Source organism: Octodon degus, unplaced genomic scaffold, assembly GCF_000260255.1.
Source record: "Octodon degus isolate 3935 unplaced genomic scaffold, OctDeg1.0 scaffold00036, whole genome shotgun sequence".
NCBI lineage: Eukaryota > Metazoa > Chordata > Mammalia > Rodentia > Octodontidae > Octodon > Octodon degus.
This window is the reverse complement of record NW_004524612.1, coordinates 11,541,640-11,552,765: the sequence shown is the minus strand read 5'-3', so window position 1 is coordinate 11,552,765 and position 11,126 is coordinate 11,541,640. Positions and strand designations below refer to the sequence as shown.

General features: G+C 46.3%; 2 protein-coding genes across 2 annotated transcripts in view; one reads left to right on the top strand and one right to left on the bottom strand.

Annotated features, from left to right (window-relative positions):
* The first annotated feature begins 208 nt into the window (after positions 1-208).
* On the top strand, positions 209-3,256 carry Gnrh1 (gonadotropin releasing hormone 1). The gene is made up of 3 exons (XM_004630672.1): positions 209-361; positions 2,009-2,104; positions 3,215-3,256. Exons 1-3 carry the CDS (start codon positions 209-211, stop codon positions 3,254-3,256), a joined length of 291 nt encoding a protein of 96 aa, XP_004630729.1.
* Positions 3,257-5,257: 2,001 nt separating this feature from the next.
* Positions 5,258-11,126, bottom strand: part of Dock5 (dedicator of cytokinesis 5) — a 198,375-nt gene continuing 192,506 nt past the window's right edge. The window contains exon 52 of the mRNA XM_004630671.2: positions 5,258-10,944. Coding sequence (XP_004630728.1) covers positions 10,840-10,944 — 105 coding nt within the window. The 3' untranslated portion in view covers positions 5,258-10,839. The remainder of the gene's footprint in view (positions 10,945-11,126) is intronic.

The following is an 11,126-nucleotide window of genomic DNA, read 5'->3' as shown; positions in this document are numbered from 1 at the left end:
GCTTAAAGTACCAATTTTTGTCCTCAGTAGCTAGGAAAGTCGAAGGTTTATTTTTTTTAAGCAAAGATTTATTTCCATGTCTCTGTGTGAAGAATTGTACGGCTCTAACTTCAGCTTGTGGAGGCTTAATGATACAGATACTAGGTTTTTCATTAAGAGCTCTTTATTTCCACCCCTCCCAGTCTGCCTCTCTTTTGAGCATCCATTAATGTGTCTTAGCATGGGGCCAATTCCCAAACTCCTGGCTGGACTTGTCCTGCTGACTCTATGTGTGGAACACGGCTCATGCCAGCACTGGTCCTACGGCTTGCGTCCTGGAGGAAAGAGAAATGCTGAAACACTGGCTGAGTCTTTCCAAGAGGTAAGTTCTCTCAGCTTCAAATGACGTCTTAGTTTCTGTCCTTCCATCTGACTACAGGAAGCACTCGGCATGAGCCTCAGGGGCAGCGCTCTGTTCTCCACCCTATACCAGGGGAGACAAGTCTCACACAAATGTAGTCAGATGAGAACTAATGAAACAAAGAACAGCACAAATGCCAAGCAACTATCCCAAGTAGAGAACAGTAGGTCATACTTGAAATGTGTGAAATCGCCAGGGATTAGAAATAGTACGACGAAGCCAAGTTTTTCCTTAAAAATGTCCATAAAGAAATCAATCCTCAGCATCAGGAAAAAAGTATCAGCAGTATATTTTTGTAGTGTATAAGGAAGTTTCCTCATCAGGGAGGTACTGATTTCATGGACAGAGGCAGTTAAAGAAAGCAGCTAACGGACCGGGGAGATGGCTCAGTAGAATAAGCGCTTGCCTGGCAAACGCAAAGGTCTGAGTTCAATCCCTGGTTCTGCCAAAAAAAAAAAAAGAAAAAACAAAAAAGAAAGCAGCTAGAAACTGCTGGAGGCTGGAGCTAGCAAACTTCAGACGAGAAGCTAGTAGAGTGGCAAACGTGCTGGGCTTCGGTTCATGTCAATTAGATTGAGCATTAACACAGGGTACTTGGTTTTAGTACTTTGGTTATGTACAAAATGACTTTGGAGGGCTGGGTGAAGATGGAAAGGATAAAAGCCATTTATTTTAGTTGATTAATCAAGAAGTAACCTAGGGCTGAGAAGGGAAACTTAGACGGAGGAGCCTAAAGTCATTTAGTTTTCGTTCGAGTTTCCTTTTAGAGAAATATTAAGGAAGCTCCAGAAGCCACAGGTGATTTTTGAAGTAAATCTCATTGAACTCTGATAGTGAACTAGGATAGTAAAAGCTAGAAAGCAAAAGCCGGCCCTCTTTATAATTATGGAATCTTCAGTTTTGTGTGCTGCTTTTTCATGCAGTTCAAAGTACTTCACACTCGGGCTGGCCAAATAGCTCAACTGATTAAAGCGCCTGCAAGCAGGCACAGGGACCCCGGGCCTGCCGTGCTGCCCCTGCTCCCAGAACGCGCTGAAATGGCAACTGAGACTGGGTATGGTGGCACACGCCGCCGAGGCTGTACACAGGCAGATCACTATGAGTCTGATCTAGTAGTGAGACACGCCTGGGAGGCTGTACACAGGCAGATCACTATCAGTCTGATCTAGTAGTGAGACCCTGAACACCCTGTAGACCCCTCCCTAAAATACAAAAACAAAAAATCAAAAACGAAAAAAAGGGGGCTGGAGAGATGGCTTCCCTGGCAAGCGCAAGGGCCTGAGTTCAATTCCCGGTTCCGCAAAAAAACCCAAAAACAAACAAACAAACAAACAAAAACAACAAAAAAAAACCAAAAAAAAAAAGAAAAGGACTTCTCACTCATAAGGAGAGAACACAATCTCTCCTACTGTCTCCAGGCCTCACCCCATGCTGTGATGCCTGTTGGCGGATCCATGTCCTTGGAGTTCTCGTGTCAACCCTGCAGACTTCCCGGCCTGCCACTCAGCCCAACCAACTCTGGTCCTCCTCCTCCACCACAGTGCTAGAAGAGCAAAGTAGTGTTCTTTCTTAAAGGTGGCTTCCAAGAACCATACTCTTTTTCTTCAGATAGCCCAAGAGCTCGATCAACTGGCGGAACCTCAGCACCTCGAATGCACCCTCCACCGGCCTCGCTCTCCCCTCAGGGACCTGAAAGGAGCTCTGGTGAGTTGAAGTCATCTAGTGTAGATCAGGGGAGGCCCCAGGGGCCACTTTGCATGCTCATCTTCTAGCAACTGGCGACTCATCTTCCTGAAAGCTGGGACCCCCTCCTGGGGAGGTACATGACTTTCCCACTCATGGCTGGAAACTTTGTTAGGTTTAAGTAAAATCTCTCCATAATCTTCATCTATGAATCTGGCTCCAGGCTGTGAGGTGACCAACAGAACAAGCTTCCTCCCACTGATGTATTTGCTTCTCCATGAAGTCCCTGCACCCGCTCCATGATTGTCCTCCAAGGCTGATCTGTCTCTCCACTTGCTTCATCAACTGTTAAATGACGTGGTTTTCCAGGACACTAGGAAATGCAGAAACCAGAAATGTCTAGATTTGTTTATTCCTGCCTTGGATTAAAAACTTCTAAACTCATAAAGTTATAAATCACTTAGAGATTTGATTTTTAGTTGTCTCTTAGACTAAATTACTACTAAAGGATACTTAACTAATCTAATATGGGTTATTGGTGAAAAAATATTGAATGCTGAAATAAAATGTTGACTTCTACACCTGTGCTCTTTCTTGAGCTCCATGTTCTACTTATCTGCAGTGGTCAGAAGGCTGCAGATGGTTCATCGCCAGCTACGCCCCAGGAGCAGGGAAAGTCTGGGTCAGTCAGACATAAACTCGTAATTTTCTCCAGTGATTTCAACTTCCATACCCACAGGATGAAGACAAAAGGAGGGGGCAGACAATCTTTCCTTCCATTTTTAAATTTTGCTTACTCCCTGATAAAAACAATAAACAGTGATCCTTCCCAACGATGACATTATGAAGGAACAGAGGCAGGCTGGCTTAACTACAAACTAATTGATCAGATCACTTTCTTCCATCTCCGTCCACACATTGTCGTATCCTTAAATATCATGAATGTATATTTTTATTTTTATTGGGCAGCTTAAACACACAATATCATATATCTGCAGCACTTTCTAGTGAAAGGTAACAAACAGGCTTGCTCTTCCTAGATCTATATTTTTAAAAAGAAAATGTTGATAATGTAATGGAATTCAGTGAGTCAAGTAAACTTCAATATATTTGTAACTACATGTTTTTCAGGAAAGTCTGATTGAAGAGGAAACTGGGCAGAAAAAGATTTAAATCCACTGGGCCAGAAGGATCAACAACATTTGAGGGTAACATTGAAATCTGTGACCCCCTAGAATATCTAGAAATTGTGCGTATTTCTGAAATTCTTATGTCAATGTGCACGTCTTTCATAATAAAGTTCTGTGTCATGAGTAAAGTGATATAAACGTGATGTCTTTACTACCCCTGAGCTCTGAGGGGAAGGACACTGCCAGCCCTCCAAAGGGAGCCCCTCCTCACACGTGGAGAGGTGGCAGAAAGGAAGATGAGACAACACTAGTGTCTTCTGCTGACTTAGGGACAGCCCTCTGGCTCCACCCACCGTGGCCCTGCATCCCCAGGAGGGGAACAGGCATAAATCGACAAGAGAACCAGGCCAGGCAGAGCTGGTTTGGCTAATGACTATGGGATTACAACTTCATCTTTGACCACTCTATACAAGTTAGGGTAGAGCTGCACCCCGGGCTTCCTGCCACTTCCCTAGATTGTCCCCCAGCAACTTTGAAATAAGCTGGATACCCAGGGAGGCCCAGGGGATGGGATGGCCCAGGTTCCTGGCCCCAGGCTTTGAGACCATGATTTGTTCAAGTGATGCAAATTGATATTTGAGACATGGTCCATTTTCTCCTCTATAGCAAATACTTGTATGTACTTTAGAAGGTAAGGAGGCTATTTATTTATTTAGACAGGGTCACACTATCTTGAATTCCTAGTGCTCCTCCTGCCTCAGCCTCCCAGGTGCGGGGATTATAGGCGTGCATCACCATGCCTCACAAGAGGTTCATTTTTGCTCATGGTTTGGAGGATGCCATGTCCAAGCTCAGGAGGCCCACACCTGGAGACAGTCTTGTGCTTTGCTACAACTCAGCAGACGGCATTACATGGGGAAAGCACGTGCCAAGTGGTGAGGGGGGTATATGTCCCATGTGTGGCCTCCCAATACAATAACACACACTCATGAAATTAACCCAGTTCCCCAAAACCAAATCCACCTCCATGAGACAGGTATCCGTCCCTGGCACCATGACCTAATGATCTCCAACTTCAAAAAGTTTCTACTACCTCCACACTCCTATGTTGGGGTCCAAGCTTCCAGCATGTGTGCCCCTGGGGGACATAACACATCCAAATCACAGAAGGGACCGCGGTCTAAAAAGTGGTATTCACACGCCTGATCGATCTTGCAGGCGTTTCACATGAGAAAGAAAGGAGTGGGCAGTCCATTAGAGATGGGAACCTGCTGTCTCCATGGCCTTTGGCCAAACAGCGTCACTACCGTCATGCTCCACAAAGACCAACATCAGGACTTACGCACAGGGATTTTCACTAGCAATCCATGGGAAGCAGATACTGCGTCCTTATTAAAGTGAAGGAACTGAGGTCCACTCCACGGTCTGGTTGCACAGTCACTCTGCTGCCCTGGGGCAGGCAGCCAATGAGACTAGATCCTTGGAAGCTGGATTATTTTGTAATTGGAACTGAAGCAGGATACTGGGGCTCAGTGGTCAAACCAGCTTTGTTGGGGACCAGTTCACAGTGCTCCAGACACTACGACACCAATGTTTTCATTTATCCTCATAACCTCCAGGTGGCCATGAGATTTTTTGAAAAACTTAAATTTCAGATAACGTCTAGGCATCAAATTGGCATGGGATAGGTTCAGGCCTTTTTTCATCTTTGAATCAGATAAATGAAACCTCTTCACTCCCCACCTCCCTGCACTTCCAAGCCAGAGAGAAAGGGACCTATGCCAAGAAACTTGAGGAGACATCAGAACGTCTCCTCACCGTTGGGCAGAAAACTGTCCTGTTTTAATAGAAACACGTGCTTCTGCACCATACTGTATCTTCCAAGTATCTGCTCGTGAAGAATCCCTAAAATGGAATCCCCTAACTTGGGCACCCCTCCCACTTCACGAAAACCAGGCAGTGACGTGGTCCACGATCTGCTTATGGAACAAAAGCTGAACTGTATCATTTTATCAACCCATGCTTAGGAGTCAGGAGGACAGACTTTCATTTGCCACTCAGTAATCATTTATTTTTATAAAAACAATATAATTTACAGTCTTTACATTAATGAACATATTTTTAGGAAGACAACACATCCACTTAATTTACACATCCCTCTTGGAGCATCAGGTCAGGCCCTGCATCTGCAGCAATTGCCTTGGAGCCAGGCTTCCCCGAATTGGATTGAGAAGTTGCTCAGCAGGCACCCTAATGCCTGGCACAGGCTTGTTACGGCATCTGATGGTTTGTAACTTACACAGGTAAGTGTGGGGGGCATACTTGATTTCCAGGTGACCCCAACAACCAAGGAGAAGGCGATCAGAGAAAAGGGGGCCTTTACTAAGAAGTTAAACACTTCCCTGAATCTAAACTCACTTGGCATTGTGACCAAAATGGGGAGAGAGGAGGAGCGTGCAGGCTCTGAAGGTAAAGGACAGGGAAACACATCAACTGATGCATTCCATGAGATCAGTTCTTCAGTGGGGACGGCTTTACGTGATCCTGCAGCACAAAGAATGGCTTGAAAACATCATCTCAGCAAAAGTTTCAGCATCCTAGGAGGAGTCTAGAGAAAAACTGAGAAGCCCTGCCTGAGCTCAGCACTTAGAGACCCTGACACAGGAAGCAGCTCTGAGGGAGAGCTGCTCAAGGGGGATCCTGGACCCCAGAAGGTTCCCCAGGCCTATGATATGGATTCATTCAGGGCCCAAGTCACTTTCAGTTAACCAGTTGTTTGGGCGCCACACACACACACACACACACACACACACACACACACAATTATTGCTTCTAAAAGCTAATACCTTGCAGATGAATTAACACACCAGGACACTCTGTTCAACCCCCCCGCCACACACACACTTGCACAGAAGCCTGGGCCACGGCAACGCTGTGAACACAGACAGACACCACCCTCCTCCAACCTGACCCATTCCATCAGGGATTCTACTAAACACACTGATGCTACCAATTTTCCAAAGTTGTTGGGGCCAAGGAGATAGCTCAGTGACATTAGTACCTGCCTGACAAGCGCAAGGTCCTGGGTTCAATCCCTGGTACTAGAAAAATAAAAGTAAATTTTCCAAAGCTGAGCTTTCTCCAAGGTAGTGATTTCTCAGCTTTGGCCTAACATTGAAATAAAGGAGGGGGTGTGCAAGAACTATGATATTTGGCAATACTGTCCTTTTAGAACTTATGATAGGACGAGCTTAGGATGTGCTCTCTCCCCAGGTGACATTAATGTCAACCTAGGTTGGGACCAGCTCCTGTTCCCTCTATATTATTAGATACTAACTTCTTATATCTTTCTTATCTCAGCCTAAAGAGTTACAGTGAGTGAGGAAAGAAATAGAGCGCATCCATTAAATAAGCTGTTCTCAGAAAGCTGCAAGCTCAGACACCCAAGGCAAGACTGACAGGAGGGGAGAGAGAGCCAAGGGCTTTGCAGGCAAAGGTGAGCACTCAGGCCCCCACGGTGCAAGTTTCAACCAGCAAGACGGGAAATGAAGTGAGCCGGAGGGCCCCTGGGTGTGACAGGTCTTGAGGGAGCTATCAGTGAGGCAGAATTCTAAGGTTCATAGTTCACTAATATAACAGGAATAACAAACTAAACACATAGTAGATTTTAAAACACAGTTCCGTTTTTAATTTAAACAATAAATAACAGCAAATCTGAATAAAACTCTTCTACTTCAATGCACATCTTCCTAACTGTCCATGTTTGAAATCCAACTAGTTACAAAATCAAGGCATTTTTGGACAAAGGCTGGATGAGCGAGTCATTCATCTTCCAAGAGATGACTGAGTAGGTTGTGTGACAGAAGGGCTCTGGGAGGCTCTGAGGGACCAGCACCGGGCCTTTACCCTGTGGGAAGACTTGTTCCTTCCAGAGACTAAAATTGATAGCGCAACTCTGGGCCCCCCTGAGAGGCACCACTGTTTCTAATTTTAAACAACAGACTTTTAGCAGAAGGGAGTTTCCAAGGAAGACATCAGTCTGATCTTCCCAAGTCACACAGGGAAGGAAGGTGTGGTTATCAGAATGCCTAGACTGGAAGTCTAAGCACAGTGGGCCCGGCTGGTGAAAGCTGAGGACGCTGTAGTCCAAATGCCACTGTTTATAGGCTGCTGCAGACAATTACAGTAATTTGTGTCAAGATTGTAAAAAAAAAACGTGCTAGGTTCATTATTATACATTCACAAATTTTCTGATCTTAATCGTCAAGGTACAGGAGGCTCAGAGCACCAATCTGGGATTTAAAAAATGGAGATTCCAGTTCACAAACTGAAAGCCCTTGTACAGTTTTCTTTCTGACTCGCCTTTTCTTTTGGTTTGCTTACAAGCAGCAAGGAGTGAAGGAATTAAAGAAATAATCATGCAGCAAGGTTAAGGAAACCGGTTCCCAGGGGGCTGAAGAAGTTACTTGTTACAAAATCTTTATAGACTTAAGTTGTGTTGGTGGTAGCATTTTTTTCTCCCCTGTTCGCAATACCTGAGAAGCATCAGGGAGGAAGGCACAGACTTGGAAGGACTTCCTAAACGCTTTCACGCAACAGTGCCATGGTCACATGGGCACCTTCTGTGCTGCTGGAAAAAGCTGTCTCTGTCTGAGAGGTGGTGACACAGGTGTCCACAAACTGAAGATCCACCCACATGCACTCCCACAGTATGAGCCCTTGATATAAATTCTGTCTGGATTTTAAAATAAGCCACACCCTATCTGGAGGCACCTAGAGGGGAAAGACACTTGCATTTGGGGAAGAGCCAGCAAATGCAGGTTATCTCAAGCCTACCCACTGCCTGCTTTATCTGATGGACAGGCAGTGTGGCTGTGGCATTGGTGGATCTCCCTGTGGAGGAAATGACTGACTCTGGAGTCACTGTCATCTACGGCCCTACCTCCGCAATCTCTTAGTACAGCGGTGTCTTTGAACGCTGGGCTTCTCGCGCTATGCCCCCACCACGTCCTGAAGGGCTAGTACGAGGTCTGGTACTTAACCTCCAGTAAGAACTTCATCTATGTGTTCAATGGAAGAATTGAAAAAATATCCCAAAGACAGACAAGTCATCAGGTCACAGGGAGGGAGGGAAGAAAAGTAAAGAAGAATAAACCACCACCACAAACCAACCAACCAGAAACCAATATTCACAAAGGATCTAGCAATCTGGGAGATAATTTCAATGTCTTTCAATATTCCAGAGACTTCAGCAAGGAAAATACAAACCCTTTTCTTCCTCCTTCTCATCATCTACTATATCTAATGGGACCATAACAAGCTTCTTGGCAGGCTCCTCTTGGCTTCAGGACAGATATTCTATACAGATTTGTATCAAGCGTGATTCCCACAGTACCACCTCCCAGTGACATGAATCTCTCCGTGTCCTCTGTAATCTATTACCCAAAACACTACCTGGAGTTTCTTATGTTCAGACTGTTGACAGCTATTATTTTCATTAATGTGTTAAGGGAACCATAGAAAAAATATATTCTATTGCAAAAGGAATACAGCCAGGCACCTACGGCCTTCACTCCCCATCTCCTGCCATCTCAGGCCAGACTACTCGCTTACACTGTGCTGGGACCACAGGCGGGAGGTTTGGGATTTTTCTTTGTTGAATTTCTACTTTTCTATTGTAATGACAGTCTGACAAGTAGGGTGAGATAAATCCCTCTGGGCAGCCTGTTAAGTGACTTTTCAGAAGTAGTCCTGGGCACCAGGGAGACCTTCTTAATCTTTCTCTGCAGGGCTTAATTCCTTCCACTTAAAATCCTCTCCAATTCCTATTAGCACTCTCTCTGTTATAAATAACTGTGTAAAAGTGTATTCGAGGAGAACTGTACGTCCAGAACTAACCCCTACTCACATCCCAAATCACCTGAAGTAAAAAGTAAAAAGAGCATTGGCAGCGGCCTTAGAGAGCTCTGGATCTCACTCAGGCCTAGCAGAGAAGGAAAGGGCGGCAGTGTGAGGGCTCCTGGTTCACACAGCCCGTCCCAGGGGACACCACAACGGCCGAATGCAAGGTACTGACTGGCCCCATTTTGAAAAAGTGAGAGAAGGAAAGCTCAGAGAACTTAAGAGGATGCTTCGAGAGCAGTTGCAAAGTTAATAGGTGACGTGGCTGGGATTTGAAGCCAAACGGGTTTAATTAGAAGCAGGAATCAAGGTTTCTGTGTGACACTCCCCCGCCTATCACACTGTAGGTTTTCCTGGCTGGAGCAAAAAAGTAAGGATTCTAGGGCCACTTCTGAATACTCCTTCTAGGAGCGCTGTGCGGGGCCTGGCTCGGGGGTTCTCGCCTCCTCCACTCTTCGGATGAACTGGTGTGTGGCTCCTAACAAGGTGGGGGAGAAGCAAGGCACGCAGGCAGGAAGGCAGGCGCAGAGCCTCAAAGCTGAAACCTCTGTTCTCCTGACCTCGGGCGGGGGCAGGGAGACTGCTGGAGGCCCCTACTCGGACCTTGGCCATCAACACCTAAGCAGTATAGAGATACCCAGGGCTTTCCCAGTGTTGTTTCAACTAGGGCCAGCATTAAAGGGGCTGTCAGAGATGTCTTCTATGTGTTACCTGGGTGCAGCCCAAGTTAGCAAGTCGAGCTTTTAGTAAGAATCTGTACTACTACTTTCCCTGTGCAGCCTCTATTTCCTTATCTACAAAACAGAGGCCTTTAAAAGAAAAAAAAAAATCCTCTCCCCCATGACCTTTAAAGTACTTCTAGCTTAAAACATCTTTAACTTCATGCAGTTACTCACAATATGCAATACTTGGTCATCCAAAACATTCCACTTACTCTTCTGAGAGGAGTACTGCCATTACTGCCATTAGCAAGCAATCCAATTAAATCCATGATCAAAAGGAATAAATAATCAATGGGAAATATTGCACTGTATTCTCCAGGGTAAAATCAGGCTGCAGACAGAGGCTGCTGAGTCATCCGAATGGGATCTGGACAGAACGCTGTTAGCCGTGGACTCCTGGGTCTCGCATAGCCGGGGACTTCGGGGCAGTGCGGGCCTTGGGTGGGAGTGTGGCTGAGTTCAAGTCCCATCATTTTTCAGTGGTAACTGCTATTCATACCAGAAAGCAGCTGAGCTCCATTAAATACACATTTTTGCTTCGAAAGAGATGTAGTAGACAGGAAAGAAAGGCGCATGTGGGCTCCTCAAATGTACTTGGGATCCATCTCTTCCAAGAGGCTGGATGGGCTAAGGATGAGGAGGGAAGTCTCAAGTGCAGCATTTCAGATGCAAAGGACGGAGTCCATCCCGGAGTCAGTTACTGGGGCTGCACAAGAATGGGTCCGGACCTCTGCAGGTGCCAGTGACTGCAACAGGGGCTGAAAGACAGTCAGGGGCCATGGCCAGTTGTGAAATGCATGTGGGCTGGAGCAGATGCACACAGACCCAGACATTCATGAAAAAAAGCTTCCAGAAGAACAAGCCCAATTCTGAGCTGGTAAACACCCCATGTCAGGAAAGGCAGCTGGCAGAGAACCCGGGTCCTGAGGATGCGCTCCCAGGACGTGGGGTTTGGTCTACGGCTGTCCAAGGCACTCAGAGTTATAGGGCGAGAGCAAAGTTCTCATTGGGATCCAGGCTCAGAGGAGAGGATGCTTGACTTCCGGGTCTTTGGAGGTGGTGGGGGTGGGGCTTTGGCTTCTCTGCGGACAGGCAGGGGGGGTGCGATCTGTGGAGCATACATAGGAGATGAGAAAGGAACCGCCTCTTCCCAGTTCTGCCTCCTCCCTACTTCCCACGTGATGCTTCAGCTCCCAATCAATCTGCATTTATCTACACACCTGGCAAGGTGAAGACGTGCACCCGAGTGCTCCTGGGTCCCCTTCAACTGGTGTGTGTGTGTGTGTGTGT

Coding starts and splice junctions, on each gene's coding strand:
- Gnrh1 (XM_004630672.1), top strand. CDS start 209: ATGTGTCTTAGCATGGGGCCAATTCCCAAACTCCTGGCTGGACTTGTC. Junction 362..2,008: donor TGGCTGAGTCTTTCCAAGAG/GTAAGTTCTCTC, acceptor CTTTTTCTTCAG/ATAGCCCAAGAGCTCGATCA. Junction 2,105..3,214: donor GGGACCTGAAAGGAGCTCTG/GTGAGTTGAAGT, acceptor CATGTTTTTCAG/GAAAGTCTGATTGAAGAGGA.